The sequence below is a fragment of the Gymnoscopelus braueri genome (assembly GCF_963280865.1).
Source record: "Gymnoscopelus braueri genome assembly, chromosome: 10".
Classification (NCBI taxonomy): domain Eukaryota; kingdom Metazoa; phylum Chordata; class Actinopteri; order Myctophiformes; family Myctophidae; genus Gymnoscopelus; species Gymnoscopelus braueri.
In genome coordinates this window covers 34,928,127-34,955,733 of record NC_137611.1, presented here as the reverse complement: position 1 = coordinate 34,955,733, position 27,607 = coordinate 34,928,127, and the positions used below count along the sequence as shown (strand labels likewise).

The window sequence follows — 27,607 nt, the reverse complement described above, 5'->3', positions numbered from 1 at the left end:
ATATTTGCCCAAATGGTCAAGATTTTTCAAAAATAGCAGATCTACAAGCTCATAGCGCGGCACTCGTTGCCGCACTATGAGCTTGTATATCTTCTATTTTTGAATAGCCAAAGTATAAAATATTGATAAAGCGTTCCCGGTTTGAATGGGTTAAACTGGCAAAGAACCGATGTCGAGTGCAAAAGCTTTGCAACGGGTGACAGGTGATGGTGTCAAAATGGAGGATGCTAATGGCCTCCAGTGACACGGTCCAATGGCTTCTAAGAAAAGACCAAAAGAAAGTGGCTCTGTCTAACGAAGCAGCGTTGTTATGTAATGAGGATGATTTAGAGAGTCTAATTACAAAGAGATGCTCTAATTATGGAGCTGCCTTCTTAACAATGTACTGTAATGTGTGTGAAATAATGTTTTGAACTAGACTGGGGTATACTTTCATGTTGACATCCCCAAACATTATTTGAGTTATTTGTCTCTCCATGGATTCCATGGCTGTATAAAATTGACCACTTGAACCCCAGCGTCCATATTCTAGAGGGGAACATTAGCCATTAGCGCGTTGCGAGCTTGTAGATCAGCTATTTTTGGCTGAGAGATTTTGTGTAGACAGAAAAAGCCAGGTCCAAGTACAGAGCCAGTTTACCAAGTCAAAGTTTTAGAAAGGGAAAGTTGGAAAATGTCCCCCAAAATATATGGAACAATTCAAAAAGTTTCAAAAATTCCCTGTGCCTCCCAAAGAAGCTGAATATTTTGAGTTTGAATGAAGCTTCTAGAAAATGATGAACCCGGGCCAAAGTTTTGGGAAGAATGATAAATATATAAATAATAAATAAATAGTGTAAACAACATGAGTGGGCGCTCTCCTAGTAGAGCAAGCACACTAATAATAGTTATCCATGGCCTACGTATGACCTGACGAGATATGTTATGTAAGTGTTGCGTACTTGTGCATACATACATTGTAGAGGTTACATCTATCAACTTTATTGTCACATCACACACACGTTTACAGATGTAACATAAAGTGGGTCAAGCTCCATCGTTTTGTTGTTTTCAGGAAGAGAAAAAAGAAAAGAAGGGGGGACAGGGAGAGCAAGGAGAACAATAAATCAAACAGTAAATAGGAATATGTCAAGGATAGGCAAAACATCTACGATATCTACATATTGTTGCTGTCGGGCAGAAACCTTTATTATTATTATCTTCATAATATTCTAACTTTTTGTGTTTTTTTTGTAAATGAATGCCTTACTTAATGCCTTAACCCATTTAGACCTGATTCTAAAAACATCTTCTAAAAACTCTGAAAAACTTAAAATATTTATTCAAAAATTACAACAAAAGGGGTTCCCGTCCTGAAAGGTATACTTTACAAATAGGGGTTCCCGCCCAAAATGGGTTAAGCATCAAAAGTAGCAGATCCAAAAGTGGTGCGAAGTGACACGTTTTGAGCTTGTAGATATGCTACTTTTGCTACTTTTGAATTCTGAAAAGTAACAGTTTTGCACATATGAGGTCTCCACCTGACAGAGACAATATACACGTAGCATAATCCAGCTGGTACACTGTATGTACATGAGGCTAGACATAAGGTTAGGCACAAATTAAAGCGCTTCATACTTCCGTTGGGCCGGTGGTGTAATGGTAAATCTGACACTGTTGGCATCAAGCGGTCGGACAAACATTGTTGACCTCCAGGTCTCTCTTTCTGTCCCTTCTGTCCCCTGACACAGTAACCAGATGGAGCAGCTTATCTAATCATAATAATAAGGGCCTGTCTTCTCTTCTCTGCCCTGGTCTGGTCAGAGGACTGCATGACCTGTGTGTCTTCTCCCTTGATATTATCGGGGCTGTCACCGTCGTCATGACATTTTGTAATTGTCGTACAGATAATAGTGATGAATGACTTAATTGTGGTTTTGGCATTGAACATTGCATTGTAAATTAAAATTGTACAGGGCAAATATGACAAATAACTTAAATATAAAAGCCTATTACTTTAAATCTACAAAGAAATGACTGACACGTACTGTATAATGTACTATGGCCAAAACGGCCACATACTTAGTGATTCTATACTTTAGCAAAAAAAGTTGATCTACAACATGTCGCATCACAACACATTGTGAGGTTCTACACCAGTTAGAAAGGGGTTAAAATAGCCTGGACATTGGACAACGGCATGGAAATAATGATGGAAATATAATATAGAAATATCGGATTAATTATAATTTCATCCAGCTATTTTTGCACAGATGATTATAAACAACTTAATTGCGATTAGCTCAAATACTTGTGATCTGGCAATTATGTCATAATTGTGACAGGCCTAGCCCTAGATCATCCAATAAACTTCAAACTGGTCTCTGACTCCATTTACCTCAGCAGTGTTCCAGAAATTCCTGGACTTGAACTGTGGGAGGTGCGGTCTTGGAATAGCAATGAGAACGCTTTCTCTTCTAGTTTCTCCGTCTCTCGTTTCCCCCTCGTTCACCCCCCTCCATTGTTTTTGTCATTACTTTCTCTCTCTGTTTTCATTACACTGGCTCCCTGTGTGTCAAAGAATGGATTTCAAAATACTACTGTTGGTCTAGAAAGCTTTGAATTGTTTAGGGCCAAAATACTTTTCACAATACAAACTCCCAGAAAACCGCAGGTCTGCTGCCACTCTGATTTCTTAGAACTTAAAACACAACTAAAGAGCTTTCTGTTTGCCGCTGCCTTTCATTGAGTTACTTTTCTTCTTTTTCTTTCTCTTCTGCACTTTATGTGCTGTATCTGTTGTTTTTTACTTCTTTTGTTTTACTTTTGTTTTTACTTCCTCTGCTTGATGTTCTGTGCAAATCACATTGAATTGCTTTGTTGTTGAAATGTGCTATAGAAATAAAATATCCTTCATGCCTTGCCTTACATTCCTGTAGCCCTCTCTCTCTCCTACAGCAAGGGAATGATGATGATGGTGGTCGGGGTGTGATATGATATGATGAAGGCAGTGATGATAACCACTTAAACCCCATATGGGTAACCGGAGTCCCTCAGGGCTCAATGCTAGTGTATTTTCTGTTATTATGGGGAAAGCTTCGCGTTGTGAGCTTGTCGATCTGCTATTTTCAGCGAAAGCTTTCTCCACAATACCGATGCTGGCGTTTAAGTGGTTAATGATGAAGTACATAGTAATGTCAATGGTGTAGGACCTACGTCGTCATCCTACATCAGTGGTTCTCGAAGTGGGGTCCCCCTTAAGGGGGGTCAGCAAAAAAAAAGTAATACAGCACAGTTTTGTTCACAATCATTTTAACCCCTTTTTTTTTATCTTGAAAGTGTTTTGGAATAATTTGGATTATTTGAATCTTCTCTTCTGGGGGTCCCTGGCACAAAACATTTTCAGATGGTGGTCCGCGGCCAAATGTCCTACATCATACGGTAGATAATAATGTCAGTGGTGTATAGGACCTACATCATCATCCTTTAGAGGTGCATGTAACTGCAGCCAGACAGAATCAGCCGTCTGCTCATTCGCCCCTCAGCGTTAGAAACTTATTAAAAGTAGACGGTAAGGCCCTACTTCAATTATTTTCATAGAATTTCTGAATTGGAACACTATTATTGCTGTAATAAAAGGCCCTCTAGATAGGTGAATTATAGAAATCCTCAAATAAATGGAACAAAAAGGTTGTTAGTCTACTGTCCATATGTCTGTCTGTCTGTCTGTCTGTCTGTCTGTCTGTCTGTCTGACATTTTGTCTCTCTGCCAATCTCATCCTCCTCATAAAACTCGTCTTTGTCGGTTGGAAATCTCATCCAAAACTGTTACTTTTCAGGATTCAAATTCAAAAATAGCAAAAGTATCAGAACCACAAGCTCAAAACACGTTGCTTCGCACTGTGTTTCGCACCGCGCTTCGGGATTGTATATGCTGCTTTTGATATATTTGTGTGATGCTGTAGTATGGTCAAGTAGGACGTTAATCGACGAAAAAACACAACGTTTGAATATGGAGATTTGGAGGTTTCTGCCGGACAGCAACGATATACTATATATTAGGGCTGGCCAAAATGACTTCAAATGAATATCATGATTAGTTAAACCTTTGGCCTTGACTACGATTAATGAACGATTATTTTTAAAACCAAAGTGAAAACAGCAGATCTACACCGCGACGCGACGCATTGTGAGCTTGTAGATTGGCTATTTTCACCATTTGTGTACGCACTGTTGTACAACGAAAGGTTAAGTGGTCATATCAGACTAATCAATTTAGTCGATCATAGGAAATCTATTAGAATCCTTTTTTCAAGTCGATTCATTGATATTTAAGAAATGTAGTATTATAAAAGAGAACCTGCTTCTCAATTATTTGATTAACCTCCATGAGCAAGATTAAGTCATTAGTTCTAAATATCGGTTTCGATATATTTTTGGGTTAATTGCCCAGACCTATTAATAATGAATAAGCTGGTAGTAATGCACATGGACGAGGAATAAAGCAGCAGAAACCACTACCGTATGAGTGAATGACTGGCCTGAATTTACAGCTGAGCTGACCGGTCATGGTTTTACTCACCAAGCGTTCTCTGTGGCCCCTGAACCTTTTTTTAATTTAGCAATGCCTCCATCATGAATAAAATAAATGTCCTGACAGTAAAATGTCTTTTCTGTCCCCATGAGAGGTCTGTTTGACTGTAATGTCAATAAATTAAAAAAGTAGGAAAGTGTGTGTGTGTGTGTGTGTGTGTGTGTGTGTGTGTGTGTGTGTGTGTGTGTGTGTGTGTGTGTGTGTGTGTGTGTGTGTGTGTGTGTGTGTGTGTGTGTGTGTGTGTGTGTGTGTGTGTGTGTGTGTGTGTGTGTGTGTGTGTGTGTGTGTGGCTCTCTCTCTCTCTGGTCTGGATTTACAGCGTGTAGATTTCTATTCGCCTCAGCAGCCCGCCCAGGTCATAAAACAGCGATGTGCATATTGCCTCCACATTGATATGTGATAGCTCTGCTGTTTACTGTCGCCTGTGGTGCAGTAGGACTTCCACTGCCCGAGGGTTTTTCCTGTGTTTCTAATGTCTTATGTGACGTTGGTTTTGTGCCTGCATAATTTACCCACGGCACAGTGGCTAAAACTGAACCAGTCTTTTTGAGGAACGTACACAGTATATCGTCTCTATCGGGCAGAAACCTCTTATCTCGTGTTTCTTTTTGTAAATGAATGCCCTATACGTGATCACACTACAGTGTCACACAAAAGTAACGTGTAGCTTCTTGTAGATCTGCTACTTTTGCTATTTTTTGATTTGAATTTGATTGAGTTTTGGACAGGTTTCCACCCGAGCGAGACGATATGCTGTATAATAGTGGTTCTCAAACGTTTTTTTCTTTTTATTGTTTTATTTCAAGGATGCCCATAACTCTGAGAGTGTTCAAATGGAACCAAAAGGACCTGTAATGGGCCACTGCTGTGTAATAATAATAGTTAGTGCTAAATAAAAGTGTCCCCTCTAGTTATTGTTGGTGTATTGTCCAAGCTCAGTTGCACATACCTGAAATCCTCTGCATTTAACCTATCCTAACTATTGGGAGCAGTGGGCAACTATTGTTTCGGTGTCTTGCTCAAGGCCACTTCAACACTAAAGCCCAGTACATACTCATTCCCACATCCAAACTTTTATCTCCTGAGGCCTGCTGCCCCTCCATATTGGGTGGCCATAGCTGAGTGGGTCGAGCTAATCGGAGTCGTACGGTCACAGGGTTCAACGACTTGGCACACCTAGTATGCTGTAAGTGTAGAAAGTGTTCCCGAACACGACACTTAACCCATAACTAGCTACCCCCCGCCCCAAGCACCAGAAACGGTGTTTCCCCCCATGGGGCTTAACCTGGGAGTCAAGTGGTACAATTGAGCAGTAGTAATAAGGCAGAATTGGGGCTAAAATTATTATGCCGCCAGACAGACTTTGGAGCTCAACCATGGTACACTGCATGCCAGCCTATTTAGTGCCACTGCAGAAAGTGGCACCGTAGGGAATGAGAACCTGACCTAAATCCAGGGTTGAGGGTGAGTGTGGTGTGGTGCACTCCCTCGGTCAGCAAAAATAAATACCCCCCCTCTCGTTAACTCACATTTCAAAATGCAGGTGCGCACACACACACTCACACAAACAGTGTCACCCCTTGAGGCTCAGCCTTGGCAGTGCATGCTGTGCTGTCCACAGAGAAAAGACACACGCAGCAGAAGGCAGTCAGCTCGCTGGTCATACACCGGTCATCAGCCAAATCGCTGAATGTGTGTTTATTTATTTGTGCTGCATCATGCCTCTACAAACAGCCCGGAGACCAGCTGAACACACAATGCTAATTTGCGTTACTTTTTTACTTATTTCATCGCAGCAGTAGTGAAAAAATTAATAAAAGCCTGTGGCTATTTATAGCATGACTTAAACATTAATAATAAAGAATAGAAAGCAGTATGACGTGAGAGCAAAATGGACGCAGTGTGAATGGTGCAAGTATTGTATGGATGAATATTCTTTCGTAGATTTATTTTGGATACGTCAAGGGCAGACAGGCAGAACTCTAAATCAGTGGTTCTCAAATCCATATCCATATTTTATACATTGGCTATTCAAAAATAGCAGATCTACAAGCTCATCTGCTATTTTTGAAAAGTTCTGAAAAATATCGAAAATGTTTGGGAACATTTTTTTTTTTGCGACTATGTTTTCATTCCCACTAACAATATTTCTACACGGAACACTAACACCACTTCTCCCAGAGAACATGGATCATTTTGGTTATAAGCCCACTTGTTTCTATGATGAAAGAGCAAGTTAAAATGTGAATATCTTTCCGTGGTTTTGTCTGCTCCGCGGACGCCATTGTTAAATTAGTTTCGGCTTGTTTCGAGTAGGGAAGGATCAGCGGACACGTAAATCCCGCCCACTACATTTGATTGGGTAAAGCGCGGTTTGCTTCCTGATCTGAAGGCACGCCCACGCCCACACAGTGCGTACACGTTATGACGAACCTTCACGACAGATTCCAACGCAGAGCAGAATCTGTTCTTGAGAGATTAGGGCGCTGATGACACGGAGAAGAAGACACGCCCCCAGCGCCCACAGCGTCCCCGGCGGGAATCAAACCCAGGACCTTCTACTGTAGCTGTGAGGCGACAGCGCTACCGACTGCGCCACCGTTTGGGAACATTTTTAATGATTTAGATTGCATAAATCTTCTCTTCTGGGGGTCCCTTGCACGACATCTTTTCAGATGGGGGTCCTCACCCAAATACATACATATCAACTTGCAGGTCCTTGACATGAAAAAGTTTGAGAGCCCCAGCTCTACATATATACTGTGACCAGACTTCTCTCTCCTCTCCTACAACTCATTGACCTCAGTGTATCTATGTGTGTGACCTGTCCTTGTGTCCTCCCAGAGGAGAAAGACCTGTGAGATGATTCCTCCTTGCACTGTCCTGTGCTGTCCTCAAGGTGTGCGTGTGCGCGTGTGTGTGTGTGTATGTGTGCGTGCGCGCGCTATGCAGACTCCTCATTAGCATGAATGCGAGAGTTCCTGAGGGCCAGAGAACATAATATGAAACACAAAGACATAACTGTGTGTTCTACTTTCAGGTGTTGTGCTTGTATTTAGCTTGAACTTACTGTCACAGACAGTAAGGACAGCCTTCATTGACAGCTATGATTTTTTTAAAATATTATACTGTTTAGACTGATGATCAGTGGTGGAAAAAGTACTCACAATGTTTTACTTAGGTCAAAGTATCAATACTGCGATGTAGAAATACTCTGTTACAAGTAAAAGTCCGGAATTCAAAATGTATTTGCATTAAAGTAGTACACAAAATGTACTTAAAGTACCAAAAGTAGAAAGTAGAAAGTACTCATTACGCAGAAAGTTTTCAAATGTATGAAACTAGAGGTTCGCAACGCATTGTGAGCTTGTAGAAAAGTATACAGAGCTGAAGTGGTTAATGTATGATTTGTAATAATAATCAAAATCTATAAAGTAACTAGTAACTAAAGTTGTCAAATAATTATAGTGGAGTAAATCCACTCCACTATACTTCTGAGGTATAGTGGAGTGGTAGTAAAAGTACTGAAAATTGTACTTAAGTACAGTACTTGAGTAAATGTATTTAGTTACTTTACACCACTGCTGATGATAGGTTCCTGGTTTACCTATGATCCTAGATTACTATTGCTGTGCATTTAATGTATTACCTCGTGTTTTCCTTGCTTACTGTAAATCGTTCTGGATTAAGAGCGTCTGCTAAATGCCTAAATTCTAAATTGTAAATTGCAGATAATATCTGCAAACAGGCCCCTGTCCAATTTTCACCATCAGAATAGAATTCAAATATCGGTGATCGACTGGATCCATATACCAGGCGGCAAGCATCCGCCACTTTAACGGCCTAGAGAAGGTGTCACTATTTCCCCTCCTGGTTGCAGTAGAATTGTCATTCCATTAAAGTCTATGGGTATAGTGTATTTGACCTGACTTTACACTGTATTATTACCGTAGGAAACATTTGAATAATTACTTATACTTATGTTTTCAGTCGCTAGTGTAAAGTCTTCTTTTAGTTATCATGATAATGCATTTCTTTGTAAATTATGCTCCCTTCATTTTCAAATTAATTAGCAAAGAAGGGTACTGGAGTGAGGCGTGTGATGTGCGCTGTGAGCGGGTGAGCTTGCAATTTTAGACAAAATATCAGTCAAAACATCTGTAACGGGTCGTCTAAGACTCTCCAAAATGGGGATGGAGATTTCTTCCTGTCCTCTCTCTCCTTGTTCCTCGCTCTCTGCTCACACACATGTGGGGCGTTGTGTGTGTTCCCACTTGCTGTCTCATTCTATCATAAATGCTTTTTTTGAACCACTTGGCTGGAAAATTGACTTGGCATGTCAATTTAGCTCAACAGCCCTACACCTGAGGCTGCTTATTTGTTTGTGTCGATGGATTCTCTCCATTGCTGTTGCTGTTGTGTATGGGTAAAAATACCTATTGAAAATAGAATTAGTGTTTCTATAAGCCTCATATGCTTACTCTGTATGACAAATGATTGAACTTTTATTTATTTATTTATTTTTGTTGAAAATTTTACTTGCCTCTTCACTTTGTCACTGTTTCACAAGGATATGAATGATGTGCTCTGTTTTCCAATATATGTATGTTTCATTTGACTTAAAGGTAGGGTAAGTGATTTGCAATTATTCAAATAATTGCAAAATGGGTCTATGTTCTGATAGAGCTCGTTACTAGTATAGAGTGTCCTGTCCATATAAGGAGTTTCCAATATCGCTCCAGCTCTTTATTAAACAGAAAATGCATTTTCAGTGCTCTCTCCTGTTTGGCTTAAAATGTGTAACCTACCTGAAAATGTACTATATTCTGTTTACTAAAGAGCTGGAGAGACCCCTGTGACCGAACAAACGCTCTGTAGCAATGATTACTATCAGAATATAGTACTTGAACCTTTACAAAAAATTTAAATAAAAAAATATATCACTTACTGTACCCTACATTTAACTAAAATGCAGGATGGAAATAATTCATCCATCCTTGTAGTTAAACATATTAATAATATATTTCCCTTCTATTTCATTTCTCCCTTCATTTCTAGTTGTTGGGTTGCCAACCAACTGTACGCAGAGGGGGATTAAAAGAGAGGGATTCCAAATGACTCACCAGGAGGTCCCAGCGCTGATGACTGCTTGGCAGCAGTGGACGACTGCTGGTCTCCAGTGAACTACTCACTAGGCACTCCTTCCTGAGCACTAATATTTGGACTTTAGTTGTGGGGCAGCAACTGACTTCACACATGTAGATGACCGATATATCATCAGACTCCACCTGTCTGTGTGCACCAGGGGACCGTAAGCCCCTTTCATCAGCCCCAGGCAGATAGATCGACCCCCAGCGTGTGACCCAGGGTCACTATAGTAGCAGCGTCGGTGCTTTGATCATGTGGGCATGATCAAAGCACCAGACCAGTACCAGAACCAGACCAGAGGCACCGAGTACAAGAACCACTGGCCCTCAATGACTCTAAGTCTCTTTGATTAGTGACCTCCATGTCCCCTGCAGAAGTCACGCATCTGTATTGCCAAGGAGCCACATGTCCCCATCGAGGATCTAACAGCAGCAGGGGGTGATCGTGTAGCGGTCGGTCACGTCGGTCGGGTCGGGTCTGGATGAGTGCATGCGCGTAGCCCTGCGGCGCCAGCTGTGCGGCGCCAGCTGTGTGGCCGGCGTCCTCCGTCGTCCGCCCGCCGCCCTGGGGCGGTCACCGCGGCCGCCGGCCATGACCCGGCTGATGCTGGGCCGCACCCTGGAGCGCATCTGCAAGGGCGTGCTGCTGCTCTGCCTGCTCCACTTCCTCATCATGATGATCCTGTACCTGGACGTCTACACGCAGCGCTTCGACCTCTTCAGCCGCTTCAACAACAACGCCGGCGGCCGCAACGGCTCTCGCGGCAACGGGAGCGGCCACCACTATTACTACTACAACCTGTCCCGGCCCAACGCCACGCTGGCCAGCTACCTGGCCACCGGGGAGCAGCTGGGAGCCGGCAGCACCAAGGCCGGCAACACGCCTTCGCCCAAGCCTCTGCCGCCGTGCCCTGAGATCCCCCCCGGACTGGGTGAGTCACTGGCCTCTGTTTGTTCACTTACTTTCAACCCTGGAGTCCCTGTTCTGGGGCATGTCACGTTATAAGCCAAGTGGTTCTCAAACCTTTTTAGTTTTAAGGACCCCCAATATACGGGTCCATTTGGTTCCATTCGTACTCTCTCAGAGTTACAGACTTGTTCACGTTTGGTTCCTAACCATCTATCAATCATTTAGCTGGGGATCCCCTCAAGGATCCCTGGGGGTCCCCCGACCACACTTTGAGAAGCACTGTTATAAGCAAAGAATTCTGAATTCCAGAATATTTTGCCTATAATGACCAAAATATGGACACCAGGGTTAAAGATGATGATGATGATACTTTATTGTCATATTGCTCTGAAATGTTTTTTTTTTGCATCACCAGTCAAACATTTGCAGCACAGAGAGAAAATGCGTACATAACATCACGATCACATCAATTACACACAATGAGGCCCTTCAACACTCGGCCTGGAATTATGCTCCACATTTAATTTCAGGTTTGAGTGAGTGGTTGCACAAAAGAGTGCCTCAGCCTGAAATTATTAAATCACGCACGGAGGTCTGTATCTCCTGTTTAATTTGCAGCAATTCATAGTCACTGACTGTTCAGAACCACATGGTTGGGATCAAAGACAAGGTTGTTTGAATCCTTAATATGTTATTACGGTAGCCTGAGTTTCTCAAGTGATTGGCCAAACAATCTTTGAGCAGATTTCATTCGGTGGAGCAGTTTTGACTTTAACCCATTAAGACCTGAGACCGATTCTACAAAATGTTGTGTTGCTGTCAGCGGTTATCAATTTTTTTACATGTCAAGGACCCCCCAAAATGGATTTGGATTTGGCCGCGGACCCCCATCTCAAAATATTTAGCTCCAGGGACCCCCAGAAGCAAAGATTTGAGTTACAAATGTTCGCTTTAAAAATATATATATTCAAAGATTTGCAAAACATTTTTCGATTTTTCAAAAATAGCAGATCTACAAGCTCTGCCGTGCTATGAGCTTGTAGATCTGCTATTTTTCAATAGCCAAAGAAATCTAAAATGACACAGATGCGTTCCCGGTCTTAATGGGTTATTGCAATGGAACAAACACTGGAGATTGATGCTGTGCAGTGGGTGCTACCTTTTGTTCTGCTGTTCCGCGGTGATTCATTCTACTCGCTCTAATGAGTGATTCCTCAGCATAAACGACACATAAATGACTGGCTCCCCCCCCCTTTTCTGCCATTCCTCTCACTTTTGTTTTGATATTTTCTGCTCCACGGCAGCTGGTTATTTGTGGGTGGATAGATCACAGCTTGCATTTTCACGGCTACCCTGCTTGCAGCTTTTTTCTGTTTGCTCAGGGAACTGTGAAGTATAATTTTTTTGTGTGGAACAAAGCGAAGTCATCATGTGTCGCTGTGAGGAATTCTCACATCTGTTGGAAGCAGAGCTCCACTGCTGGGTTATTGGACATTAGGAGACAGAACATCTTATGCCACATTAGTTAAATACTAAGACAAATGGCATGGCTGTCGTATATACGAATCATGTTTTCTAGATTTACTGCTAGGACTTACTAGACTATTATTATCTATTATTGTTATAAATAGGTGGGGTAGGACCTTTGAAACCAGGGGGGAGACATTTTCTTCTCTGTGACTAAATGCTTTTACAGTCTAATTCCAATTAGTGGGAGAGCTACTGTTGCTGGGATTGTGTTTCTTCTTTCCGGGGGAGCCTGAAACATTAAATGGATTTAATGTCAACGATTTAAGAGTATTTCACCCATACACACTCACGGCTAAAACTATTAGCACACACGCACAGTCACAGTCACACATACACACACACACACACGCGCGCGCACGCACGCACGCACACACGCGCACACACTATACAAAGTCACGTAACAAAAATAATTATCTTTTTGTTCTCCTACATTATTGGCTGTGAGCACTTGCCCGTCATTCATATTCTGCAGAGTGCAGCAAGGTCGATGATAAATGCTTATATAACAGTTATGTTTGCAGTGACTTTGTGATGACATGTTTTTAGACCGACACATGCGCACGCACAGCGCCCGCCCGCACACACACACACACACACACGCACACACGCGCGCGCGCGCACACACACACACACACACACACACACACACACACACACACACACACACACACACACACACACAGACACAGACACAGACGCAGGCGCGCGCGCACACACGCTTGCCTCAGTATCATTCATCCTCTCAAATATCAGAGGTTGATGGAGTCTCTAAGTCCAGGCTTTACTAGATCCATAATTACATGATACAGGACTCTTCCTACTCCTCTCTCTCTCTCTCTCTCTCTCTCTCTCTCTCTCTCTCTCTCTCTCTCTCTCTCTCTCTCTCTCTCTCTCTCTCTCTCTCCTTCCCTTGCCTTATTCCTGTGTCTGGGTCTCTCTGAGGCACGTTCAAACACACATAGATAATGGAACACATGGATTACCTTCCATCAGTTGAAGTGGGTTTGCAGACTCCACTTTCATCTTGTAAACCACTTTAACCCTGGCGTCCCTATTTTGGAAATGTCATTATAGCATCGTGACTGATTGTGAGCTTGTAGATGGAGCCCAACGATATATATTCGATAGTTTTTTTTATTTTTTATATTGGCAATTATGCAGTCGATTTGAATCACTTTCAATATTACTTGCTATTTTCACCATTGTTGAATCTCGCCCCTGACTTCCCCATATTGCAGTAACTTAAAACTGTTACTAACCCTCAAACTCATAAAAACTCACTAAAAGCTGAACTAAAACACTTTTTTCCCACTAGCAAACCCACTTTTAAAACTAAAACTAACTTTAAAAAATAAAGCAAAAATGAAGAAAAAAAATACAAACGAATGAAAAAAATTAAAACTAATAACCTTGCATCCTAGACAACTCCTCCCCTCCACATTCCACCGATGAATATCGAAAGAAGGGGGAAAAATGCTTTACTCCGCTTTAATGTTTGCTTCAAAGTCAGAGTTCACAGGAAAATCAAAGCAGCGGTAGATATTTCCCCGCTGACCATGTTCATACTTGATATTTCACTGTATCAGTATTATTGACTGGAGAGATTCGTGGCTGGGGGATATTTCATAGCATCAAAGTTCTATGTTATGCCGTATTCCAGGGCTCTTCAAAGTGTGTGTGTGTGTGTGCGCGTGCGTGTGCGTGTGCGTGTGCGTGTGCGTGTGCATGACTCATGGATCAGGCTCCATTGTAGGGGAGATGTGAGGGGAAAACAGGAAGTTACAGTATATGCCTGCAAATTTGCTTCAGTTAACCACTGAAACCCTATATTCTTCATACTACAGTATATATACTTTTTACACCTCTGAACCAAATCTCTTAGTCGAAAATAGCCAATCTACAAGCTCACAACGCCTTCCCTAAGGGGGTTCTAGAGGGTCCTCAGCAAAATGTGTTAATATAGCATTAAGATCAGTTTAACTACTCTAACCCTACCAGATCGGTGCCCAAATGCAAGTCGGGAATGATGCAAGTCAGGAAGACACACCCCACACGTTGTGTGCAATACTCCCGTTTCTGATGAACTCGATATACCTGTAGTCAGCTCCACATGCATTGCGTTCTTCTTCGTGCCGCCCCTGTCGTTCACCTCCTTCACCAATGACCACGTCGCTTGTACTTTCTGCTCCATTGCACAAACTGCCACTACACCTCCAGGAAGTTCTGTCTGCCAGCATTTTGTTCAATTGCTATTTACTGTTGTTACTGTTGCATTGATTTAGTAAGAGAGACACGCAGAGGTTGAAATAAAGGCGAATGAATATGGCAGAAAGACAAGCGCTGAAAAGACAAAATTACATAGAATTATGGAGATCAACTGTGACTGGAGAGAGAAATCCACTGCCACAGAGAACAAAAAAATGGAAATCCGACCAAATTCTTTTCCCATCTTTTCCAATCACGGCAATCGGCTCTGACCAAAATCTAATCACATGCTTCCGTTTAGACTGCCAACGATCTGTTCTGCATTCTGGTGGGACGAGTAAAATGCATCACTAAAAGGAACACTAAATCACCCACCATCCTGCATGCTCTGTCTGAAATGCCATGTGTCTGTCATTAAAATATTTCGCTCTCTTGTGTTCCTCACTGTCACTGCATTTTTCAATCTTCTGTTTATTAATTAAAAATGGCACATGATTAACATTCTCACGAAGGGACACCGAGCACTTGACAGATCAAGTGATGTTCAGTAGGGCTATGGGATCAGCTATTTTCGCTTTGTTTGAAAATCAATTGACTAATTGCTCGATTAACTGTTGCACCCCTAGTGTTCAGTGCTGTTGGCTCCACCACATTAGTCTACCTGAACCATAGTTTAATACTAACATAGCCTCTGTGGGAGCACTTTATGGTACTCTCTTCCAGAGCAAACACAGTTTTGTGCAGCCGAAACTACGGCTCAGGAACCAAAATTGGAAGGCTCATGCTGTTCCTGAGTTCAGTCAGATAACTCACGAATAGATTGAGACCAATAATAGCTTGAGAACATCTTATTTATAAAATGAAAATACAAGTGTGAATATTATATTTGATCTTGGCGTTCAGGCTCTGCTTATACACTACTCCCTGCTCAGCACATTAGCAGACAACCATTTAAGAGCGGGGAGATATATACATCTATAACAAAACCCCCCCAGGGAAAACAGAACCCCTAGGGAAAGCAGAGCCTATTGGTGGTGCTGGGAGCAAACAAAGTGTATACAACATCAGTGGCAGTGTATACAGTACATCGCCCACACAGAGCTGCACATGCGTGTGAACCTCTCGAGTGGATCTGCCTGAACTAGCTCGCAGGCTACGCATCATTTCTTGAAAAGATTCCTGAGGTCAATGCTTAGCCCTAATGGCAGGAGTGGGCAACGTTTTCACACACGAGATCTAGCCTACTTAGCCGTTTTCCGATTTTGCGATCGCCAGACAATGAAACCCACCAGTGACTTTACATCTTAAAGGATGCCATGCAAACAGAACAAGTCAACAATTTTATAATAGTAATAATAAACTAACATAGAATTTGAATAGAAAATTGATATATGACTAATAAGGGCAAGATAGATTATGACAAAGTGAATATGATGACAGCAACTCAGTTTCATATGAATGGCATTTTTGCTACTTGGTTTAAAAATTCAAGATTAAAGAAAGAAAGAAAGAAGACAGTTTAAAACACACTCACCTTTAACAACGCAACAACACAGAATACATTATATTTTACTTGTATATTCTATAATAAATAAATAAATAATCCGAGCAGGTTTTGCAGGAAAAAAATCGGTCCTCCAGACAGAAATCCAATTTCTCATCTGCTGCTGTCTGTTGCAACGACACAAACCTCTTCACAAAACTGTCTTCTGTTATGTCTCACACATGCCTAATTTATGTTTCATCGAACGGCGGTGTCATGTGCCAAAAATAGCAAATCTACAAGCTCACAACAAGTCGCGGATGCGATTCGTTGTGAGCTTGTAGGTCGGCTTTTTTTGGTGCGAGACACCACCGTCCTACGACAAAAGTATGAATCCGGCTTTAGTGTGAGAGTTGGCACTGCATGGGAGCTAACTACCAATCCATTAAAGTCAAGTTGGTAGCTGATGGTTGCAATTCTCACAGAGGCAACAAGGTGTTCATCTTTTGGTGTTGATCAGTATACTTTGATCTGAAAGCCCTTATGTGAGACAATACAGACTTACACATGCAAATGCAACACAAACCCTTCATGGCAACATCTATCATGTCTTTCATACTCAGGATCTTCCTGCACAGTGCTTGTTGGTGAATAATACAATGACGGTGGAGAATCTAGGTTAATCTGAGCTAGGGCTGGGCAATTAACCAAATTTCAAGTTCAGTTTTGGTCACAAAGTTTATGAACTGACGTAAAATATCATCACATTTTGTGTCAAAACAGACTTCAGCCATCGCTGTGCAGTTGTTGCACATGAGACAAATACATCTTTCATTCAACATGACAAAAAAAAGGATTATTTCCCCGTTCTGCGTGGACATTGTATGTCTTTTTTCCCTCATGGCGTCTCTTCCCAAACTCATTCTCAATGCTGTTGTCTCGCTGTTCTCTCACTCCCCTGATATGATTATTTGGTGTTCACATTCAAACCAGCAAACTTGAGCGTGATTGGATGGAGGATGATATGAATGGATGTATTTTCAAAACGCGTTGACTGTCAATCTTAAAGACTTGCCCACCCCTGCCCTTTCAGTTCTCCTTTTTTGATTAGTGATTGTATTAAGCTTCTTATGGAGGTGGAGAAATGGCACAGATCACATTTCATAAGTACTTTTTTATATGCTCCAGGGCTGGTTTCAGAATTACAGTATATTCATAAATCTACCTACCTACTGTAAAAAGTAAACCCTGATTTATTTAGTTGTGCACCGGTGTCGCGCACCGAAAATAGCAGATCTACAAGCTCGCAATGCATTGCACTGTGACATGTTGTGAGCCTGTAGATCGGCTATTTTCTGTGCTCGCCACGATGCACATCAAAGTAGAAGTCGGGCATATCAGGCATAAGTACTTACTGTAGATGTGCTGAGGACATTGAGGTGATAATATTAACCTGAAATGTTACTAATTGGTCTATAACCCTCACAGCAGTCAATGGGATTAAAGGAGCACTTCACCCATTTTCAGCCTTAGCTTCATATAATTGGTCCCTGCTAATGCTCATCATAAAAGGGCACAATTTCCATCTAGTTCGCTCTGCGTCTCGGAGGTGGGCTGAGGACAGTTCAGAAACCGGCCTACCAACAACATAAGCGGTTGGGATTCCACGCCAACTATACAGCCTTTCTCTTCCTAGAAGGTTAGTGTGCCATTGTTTTGATGCAAGAAGCCGTGGGGGAGACATCGTGGTCCAGGTGATCCTGTCACATAACCCCCGTTCTGGCCTATCCTTACACTGGCTCCCAGTTAATTTCAGAATCCATTTCAAGGTTCTTGTAAATCACATACAGAGCCCTCCATGGTCAGGCACCCCCATTATGTATGTGCTGCTCCTGCTCCAGCCTTACGTTCCCAGTAGGTCTCTGAGATCCTGATGCCAGGATGTGCTGATTGTGCCTCCCACGAGACTTAAGACCAAAGGTGATGGCGCCTTTGCAAGCTTTGCCCCCCTAGGCTATGGAATACTCTCCCCCTGGACCTCATGTCAGAACCGTGGCCTCTGTAGACATCTTCGAAAGACTGTTAAAGACTCACCTGTTCAAACAGGCTTTCACATACTGTAACTCCTTGTAATTCCAGCTCTGTGTGTTTATTTTTGTTGGTTGTGGGATTATTTTATTCTGTTTTTGATATGCTTGTGAAACACTTTGTGATTATCAATGTATGTGAAAGGTGCTCTACAATTTTTTTTTTACATTTTACACACACACGCGTCGCACACGTACACGCACACGTACACACACACACACACACACACACACACGTACACACACACACACACACACACACACACACACACACACACGTGCGCACACACACACACACACACACACACACACACACACACACACACACACACACACACACACACACACACACACACACACACACACACACACACATACACAAAAGCACATAGACGCACATGCACTAGGGCATTAACAGAATAATCGAATATTCGACTATCAAACCACTATTCGACCACTGTACATCAAAGTAAATTATTCTATTAAAAAGAAAAAAAAAAAAAAAAGGGGGGGGGGCGGGGGTTTAGATTTTTTTTTTAGATTTTCTTTTCAGTGGCTTTTCTACAGCAGACACGCAGCTACAACAAATCGATTAATCGAATATTCGAATACTTATAGGTCGAATAATTTGAATGCTAAAAATCACTATTCGTGCCCTAACACGCACGCACGCACGCACGCACGCACGCACGCACGCACGCACGCACGCACGCACGCACGCACGCACGCGCGCACGCGCACGCGCACACGCACACGCACGCGCACGCGCACACACATACCCACACACACACACACACAGACAGAACCTGTCATAGATGGCTAGCCTCCTACAGAGCCACGCTGTAAAAATAAACACACCACCGATGATGTCATCGAGCCGTCCACAGCCCACCTCTGAGACGCTGAGCAGAACTAGAACACAAACGGTGCCATTTTTAAACTGAGCATTAGAGAGAAACCAATTTAAATGAATATAAGTAATCCAAAAAAAAAATTTGAAGTGCTACTCGAAGTCTTGACAGTTAATTGGTCTGGCCCTCAGCAGCAGCATCATCATCATCCAGCCGGAGTTTTATGTAACCGAAAGAGAACCGCTCAGACTTGGGGGGTGGGCCATCCTATCCTCCCAAAAGGAGAAAACATATTTTATCGTGGATGACAGACTTTATAGCCTTTATCTTTATCAAAGCCGCACTGACACCACGCACTCATCCATCACTTCCCTCGCCGCGTGCGCCTCTCTACGGGACGGCGCGTGAATCTCCTCGCTAATTAACCCGTTCAAACCGGGAACGCATCTGTGTTGTTTTAAGGCAAGTCTTTGGCTATTCAAAAAATAGCAGATATACAAGCTCATAGCGCGGCACCGAGTGCCGCGCTATGAGCTCGTAGATCTGCTATTTTTTGAAAAATCGTGAAAATGTGTTGCAAATCTTTGAATATATATTTTTTTAAGCAAACTTTTGTATCTCAAATCTTTGCTTCTGGAGGTCCCTGGAACAAAATATTTTTACAAATGTTCGCTTTAAAAAATGTGTATATTCAAAGGTTTGCACAAATGTTCTCAATTTTTCAAAAATAGCAGATCTACAAGCCCATAGCTATGAGCTTGTAGATCTGTTATTTTTGAATAGCCAAAGAAATCTAAAATGACAAGAGATGCGTTCCCGGATTGAATGGGTTAATGATTAATCCAAAAAACTTTCACAAGGGAGAAGAAATCACAAATGTCTCATGTCTAATGATTTTTTTTTTTTTACTCCAATTAAGACTTCTCGCACAAATAGAGGATTCGAGGGCGCAAAGAGTCCGTTTCGGTTTCTCTCATACACTTTGATGTTTTAATTAGTGAGATGGGAAAAAAAAGAAAAGAAAAGAAAGAAGAACTCTCTGCCACGTTTCTATACTCACACATGAATTCCTGAATGCTGATTTGGCCTAATCAACATGTCAGCAGATTATGTAAACATGAATATTCACATTTTGTGTATCAAAGCTCCCAAGCTTACTTCTGCTTTTTAATGAGCTAGAGCTTAATCCCTTTGCATCGTGAGAACTTTAATAGATAGTGAGATTGTTGTGACGTATTTTGTTGCTCCTCCATCTTGTTTCATTTTGATAAACAGGGTGTTTGGCGATGCAGTTTCAAAAAGCAATACGTGGAAAATGAAGTAATGAGGCTGATTTGTTCTGAGGCCCAGGTGCTCTGATTCCATTGTTTTGGTCAGGAATCGGCAGTTTTTGGAGATTTAAAATCCGTGCCAGGTGCACTGTTGTAGCTCATCTCCCCCCCCCCCCCCCTTCTCTCTCTCTATCTCTCTCTCCCTCTCTCTCTGTCTGTGATGGAGTGGGTGCCGAGGGCCTGTGGGATGTAATGAGCAGGAAGGCAGAGAAAGACTGAGTGTGTCTGTGATTCAGTCACAGGTGCAGAGAGAGAGAGAGAGGGGGGGAGAGAGGGGAGAGAGGGGGGGGAGAGAGACATAAACAGTGTGTGTCGGTGGAGAAAAGGGGTGAGTGAAAAGAGAGAGGGGTGAGAGGGATCGATCCAATCGAGTCGATAAGAGGGATGAGAGATGGGGGGGGGTTAAAAGAGGGAGAAAGAGTGGGATGGAGAACGAGAGAGAGAGGGAGGGAGAGAGGGGGAGAGGGAGAGAGAGAGAAACATGAGCAGGTGGAGAGGTGAGAGGGTGGTGAAGCTCCAGCCAGACAGAGACCTTGGAGAGAGGTGGAACAGAGACACACACACACACACACACACACACACACACACACACACACACACACACACACACACACACACACACACACACACACACACACACACACACACACACACACACTGCAGCGAGGCTGGGAATGGTGGATGGTAGCCACTCACGCAGGCAGCACCTGTCAGCTGGTGGTCCAGGACAGCCAAGGACTTGTTTGTTTGTTTGGCTCTGCGCGCGCGTGTGAGTGTATGTGTGTGTGTGTGAGTGAGCGCGTGTGTGTATTTGTGTACGAGTGCACACACACATTTGCACGTGTGTGCGCGCGTGTGTGCTTGTATGTCTCACGTTGTGATATCTAGTAAGAGTTGTATTTAGGTACTGGCACTGGCAGAGGATTTGTATCCATGTTTGAAAGCATTTGACATCTTCCATGAGTCTAGCCCCCCACAATACCACACACACCCTGGGGTGCAATAGGGCCGTGCTGATCATAATACACAAGGCTTTCATGATCACTCAGTTATTTATGTATCCGCCATTGGTATTAGCCAGTAATTCTTTGCTGAACATCATTTCAGGATTGTGTTAGCCTGTAGCTTCTCTGGACTTCGAAACTAAAACAATTTAAAAAGCAAAACAAAGAAACATGCACTTTCATGTGGCTGAATGTTGTAGAAAATGATGCTTCAACTCTTCCACACAATGTAATACTCTTCAGTGTTCATTTAACTCTGAGAGTATAACAATCGATCCACATTTTTACACTCTTTTGAAAGCTCTATTATGTCTTATTTCTTTTTTGTCTAATCTGTATGGTAGAGTCTGTTAATACAATATAACTTTTACCATTGGGGTGGTTGTATTTGGTCTCCCGGGTTCTTCAAATGAGACATTTAGATCCTGTGTCTTGGTAGGACACATGACCTTTGACGCCATCCTGTTTATGGTTTGACACAAATTTTGACCTGAGGGTCAAAAATGTAATTTCTCCCCAGAGCACGCAGCCAGGCTCTACTAGCTCAATGGTCAAAATGTCAGCACTTGCACAGGAGACCCGGGTTCAAATCCGGGGTAGAATAGGGAACTTACATAGTGGTGGAAAAAGTACGCAAATGTTTTACTTAAGTAAAAATATCAATACTGCAATGTAGAAGTGCTCTGTTACTGTACAAGTAAAAGTCCGGGAAAAAAAATGTACTTGAGTAAAAGTACAAAAGTATTGGTATCAAAATGTACTTAAAGTACCAAAAGTAAAAGTACAAAAATGTTTTAAAATAGCAGATCTACAAGTTCACAACGCATCGCGTTGTGAACTTGTAGATCTGCTATTTTCAAATAGCCTATTATGTATAAAATAGGGTTGAAGTGGTTAATGTATGTTTTATAATATAATGATTTTTATCTACAATATTTGCCTCTGAGATGTAGTGGAGTAGAAGTAAAAGTACTGAAAACTTGAAATACTCCAGTAAAGTAAAAATGCCAAATAATTGTACTTAAGTAAATGTACTTAGTTACTTTCCACCACTGGAACTTACATAGTGCAGCTTAAACACTGAGACTTTTACTGTGCATGAGCTTGTCTGTCAACACTCTACAGATGAATTTGCATGCAGGAGGAAATCAGTGAGCAAACAAAAAAAAAGAGCTGTCCTTCTCCCCAGGGTTTTTGGGGAGAATTTTGGCAGATAACGCTGTGATATGATTGTTTTGACAGAATGTTGTTGCTCTGCCCATTATAGGTGGGAAAAGAGGACCCTGCTTGCACATTTACATATAAAAAGTATAAAAAGGCCTAATGTGTACATGCATCATCACTGGCTAATTAAAATAACAAAAGATGATGAGAATAGACATGCATGTTAATCTGGAAATGATTATAGATTTGTTTTTGCATAGATTTGCATGTAAATGTGTGTGATCTATTTGTCATTTACTCATTTTCTTGACAAAACCCTTAAATAATATGTTTTAATATATGTTATGAGCGGAATCTACGGATCAGCACGTAACCATCTGGAAGTCAAAGCAGAACAGCCAACAAAACAAGATGTGACTCTATAACAGTAATGTTTGATCAGTCCTGCTGCGTGGCTATGAATAATGGTGGGTGGTTGAGAATGACGTGAAAAAGATCAGTGCATTGCACAGTGGATGTCTTCAGAAAATATGTTGCATCTTTTGGCCATGAACAGATCTCCAATGAAGATAAAAACACAAACTGTCACAATGTGGTACTGGAATGTAACCACTTAAACCCTATATACTTGGTTGACTGGAGTCACCCAGAGCTCTATACTTGCCTAATCTTTTCCCTCTACACCAAATTTCTTTGCAGAACAAATAGCCAATCTACAAGCTCACAACACCTTGCGACGTGTTGTGTGAGCTTGTAGATCCGGCTATTTTTGGTCGAGTGTCAAATGCTCACCCCGGAATATGGGTGATATAGTTTTTCAAGTGGTTAAACATTAACGTCTCCAATGACTCAGACATGTCCTCAGAATGGACCCCCCGCCCACACACACACACACACGCACACTCTAGCTCTGTTTCCTAAACAATTAACACAATAATGTAAAATTATTATATTTTAGGAATAAGATAATTGTTCCTAGCCTGGTTCCAGACTATAGACCCCGCCCACTCTCTGAGTGAAGCTCCACGCAGCTTCAGTCTGATAATCAGGCTAAATTGTTCCCGCTGTTCTACATGCTGCCAACCAGGTGAAGAAACCACAGAATGAGGCTTTAACCTTTGCTTTTATTATGGAATAAAATCCCAGACTGTTAAGATTTAAGAGGCTGTTATCGCTGCACAACATGCTTCCATGGAAGTCATGCTGGCTTCTATGAAATCCAAATGACTGGAATCAGTGGTGGCGACCGAGAACCTTAATCCATGGATAGACTGCACTGGCCAAATGTAAATCGGGGCGAAACACAGCATGCTGCACTGGATAGGACCAGATAGATGCAGCAGATAGTTGCAGCCTTACTTTCCACAGGGAAATTAAGGGTTAGCCCATTAAAACCGGGAACGCATCTGTGCAACCACTTTAACCATTATTTTATACTTTGGGATATTCAAAAATAGCAGATATACAAGTTACGAGCTCATAGATCCGCTATTTTTTTGAAAAATCGTGAAAATTGGTGCAAATCTTTGAATATATACATTATTTAAAACGAATATTTTAAACTAAAATCTTTGCTTTTAGGGAGGTCCCTGGAACTAAATATTTTGAGATGGGGGTCCACTGCCAAATACATTTTATTTTGGGTGGTCCTTGACTTGAAAAAGCTTGAGCACCACTGATATAGCAACAATGTTTTTTTCAGAAAAAATTGACATTTGACAGTTACAAATGTTTGCTTTAAAACATGTATATTCAAAGCTGTTCACAAACTTTCACGATTTTGCAAGCTCATAGCGCGGCGCTCGGTGCCGTGCTATGAGCTTGTATATCTGCTATTTTTGAATAGCCAAATAAATCTTAAAATGACACCCGGTCTTAATGGGTTAAGTAAGTACTGGACTGGAGTTTTATCTTCATTTTAAACTGCATCAGATGGGCCGGGAGATGTTGGGTTTCTACAAAGTCCCGTTTACCACAAAGTACATACAGTAACAGTATCCCCAGTGCCCCAGAACTAGCATTGCTTATAGTATGGTGGTGTCCCCCTCTCTTTGTTTTTCATTTTCATCATCTCACCGAGCTAACACTGCAAGGAATAATTATTTTTCTGATGACCACACACACACACACACACACACACACACACGCGCATGCGCACGCGCATGCGCACGCGCGCGCACACACAAACACACACGCGCGTGTTCGTAGTAGAATCCAAACTCATTAAGTCTTGTTAATTAGGAAACCAAATGAGTTGAGTGTAACATTTCTGCAGAAAATCAGCTATTTTTCAGTTAAATACTCCAGAGATCCAGCTGCAGCAGTCCACAACAACATGCTATAAGGAGGAAAGACAGGCAGCAGTCTGTGATGGTTACCACTGACATATCGTCTCGTGTCGGGTGGAAACCTCATAATAATGTCCAAAACTCGTAATTTTCAGGATTCAAATTCTCAGCTCAAAATGCGCCGCTTTGCACCGTGTTTGGAGCTTGTGTGACACTGTAGTGTGATCAAGGAGGACGTTAAGGTACGAAAACCCCCCAAAAGTTAGAATATGGAGATGAGAGGTTTCTGCTCGACATACTGCACACATACATGCATGCGTGCACATGTGCTCGCCTCGCTCACACACACACACACACACACACACACCTTCTCTCACATCTCTGCAGGCTAACGTGGTCATTACTTATTCATCCTCATATTTTCATACCTACTGTAAGTTCCCCCCTTGTGCTCAGTAATTCACCTCTAATGGTGAGATGCTTCTTTTGTTTTTATTCATGAGTCTTGTCATCAGGGGCTGGAACACAACAGCTTATCAACTAACTTTCTTTCTTTCTGTCTTTCTTTTCTTTCTCTTTTCTTTTCACATACTGTAATAATACATACAATGTAACACTGGTTTCTTTCCAAATTGGCCTTAAAAAAACAGGAGACCAAAAGGGGAGGTAAATGTAATTTTTCCCATCTCTTTTGTACATATAGTGTATGTATTTGTTGATGACATGTATTATTGTGTTAATTGTGTATGCTATGTTGATGAATTTAATACATAGGACCACAATATCCTTTTAGCTTTGATATCTTACTCTACCACGTTCCGTTTACATTTCGGACTAATAAAGTCTTCAATCAATCAAAAATGAAATGACAGCATTAATATCACCAAAGTGAGCTTGGTGCACAGCGGCGGTTCGTTTGTTCGCTGTGACGTTGAAAGTTGCTGTTGACAGACAAAGCATGTACGTGGAACAATCCCCGGCAGTTTTATTAGATGTAATAATGATTATAATTATACGGTGCATTCATTACGCTGATGACTGCTCATAGATTCTAACTTAATCAGGATGAGACTGAGACAGGCCTGCTTGTTTAGTCCTGTGTGTTATGTTAACGTAATGTTGTAGGTTGTTACTTGTTGTAGCGTTGTATTTGGCCGCGGACCCCCATTTTTGTCAGGGACCCCCGGAATAGAAGATTTGTGTTAAACAAATGCAATATTATTCAACATTTTTGAGAGTTTTCACATCTTAAAAAAAAATAGCAGATGTACAAGCTCACTACGCGACATGAAACTGTGAGCTTGTACATCTGCTAATTTTGAATAGCCAACGTATAAAATATGGATAAAGTGCTTAAAATGATTGTGATGCTGCATTAACAAATTTAGCTGAGGACCCACCCCCCTTGAGGACCCCTGGGGGTCCTTGGGGGGGGGACCCCCACTTTGAGAACCACTGCCTTAGTCCATACAGGCCTTTTAAAGCAACTGCGATGTGTCTTGTGAGTGGGGATGGAAGTGTGAAATGCACTTAGCAGAACACTGTATTGAACTTGTCATCTATAGCACAGACCCATAGTAGCGAGCTGTGGCCATGAAAAAAACACCGTTGCTGTAACCTTGGGCTTTCAATATATATCGTCGCTGTCGGGCAGAAGCCTCTCATCTCCATGTTTAAACTTTTCGTGTTTTTGCGTAAAATGAACGCCCTACTTGATCACACAAAAGCATCTAAAGTAGCAGATCCACAAGCTCGAAACGCGGCGCGAAGCGACGCATTTCGAGCTTGCAGATCTGCTACTTTTGCTACTTTTGAATTCAAATCCTGAAAAGCAACGGTTTTGGTCATATGAGGTTTCCACCCGACAGAGACGGTATATACTGTATATGGTATATAGAGAGAACGGCTATAAACACCCACGTCTTATTGACCAGCGCGTTCGCACGGCAGCCATTTTGCTCTTACATCATCCTCGGGGGAGCTGGGAAACAACCCCCCCCCCCCTCCTCCCCGGACCAGAATGAATGAATTGCAGAAGAGATTGCGGTAGAATTGAGATGCAGCACGGCATGGCATTGGCATTGGGCTCAGTTAAACACAGAATGAATAGCAACACTGACAATGACACAACGCATAGCTCGATTAAACACAGAATGAATATGTTACATTGTGTTTCAGCAAAACATGCAGTATGAGCAAGTAAGGGAATTTCTTAAAAAGAAAAGTAAAATGTAGCTTAGGTCAGAACCATTATGTTGCCTTTCATCTCTGAAAAGTATGTTTTCGTCTCTGTCGGGTGGAAACCTCATACAAAACTGATTCAAGTTCAAAAATAGCGAAAGTAGCAGATCTACAAGCTCAAAACGCGCCGCGTTCCGAGCTTGCGTATCTGTTACGTGCAATGCTTTTGTGTGACTCTGTAGCGTGATCAAGTAGAGCGTTAAATTTACGAAGAAAAAAAAACAAATAAGTAACAAAAAGTTAAATGATGGACATAAGAGGTTTTCTGCCCCACACCAACGATTTGTAATATTCCATCGCTGCTTTGTGACAGTGTTGTATTGCGTCTGCACTCAGGACAACACACATGAACCCAGTGATACTGGTGCAAGGTAAAGTCAAGCAAATTGAAGGGGTTCATGTCACAGCCCATTATCCCCCTGAGGCTACATTCTTTTGACAAGAAGCAGCAGTCAGATGAATGAGGAGGAACACGGCGTGTTCATCATTATCTTCTCCGGTCTTTTTCTTACCAAGGTCAATAAGCAAGGCTACTGGCTTCAGAAGCACAATGGTCTGTGCTTCCATGAAATGACAAATGTTATGCCACCATGGCCATTGTGAGGGTGAAGGGCTCTTGGCGGCAAAACGGCATTACTAAAATGGCCATGTGTGGTAAATGCCAGTCACCGCTTTTTACACAGATCTGTATCACTGATATAGACGTCTAAAGGTAGGGTAAGGTAAGTTTCTTTGGTCAAAATAAGTGTTAGATAGCGCTACATTCTGATTGTACTCATTCCTATATAGAGTG

The 27,607-nt window shown here is 42.0% G+C and overlaps 2 protein-coding genes across 2 annotated transcripts in view; one reads left to right on the top strand and one right to left on the bottom strand.

Moving 5' to 3' along the window:
- Positions 1 to 27,607, bottom strand: part of LOC308092884 (von Willebrand factor C domain-containing protein 2-like) — a 244,544-nt gene that overhangs the window by 6,527 nt on the left and 210,410 nt on the right. The window lies entirely within an intron of this gene.
- b4galt2 (UDP-Gal:betaGlcNAc beta 1,4- galactosyltransferase, polypeptide 2) overlaps positions 10,313 to 27,607 on the top strand; it is a gene marked incomplete at both ends in the record, with an annotated part of 174,315 nt that continues 157,020 nt past the window's right edge. Inside the window, one exon of the mRNA XM_080439864.1 lies at positions 10,313 to 10,652. Coding sequence (XP_080295990.1) covers positions 10,313 to 10,652 — 340 coding nt within the window. The remainder of the gene's footprint in view (positions 10,653 to 27,607) is intronic.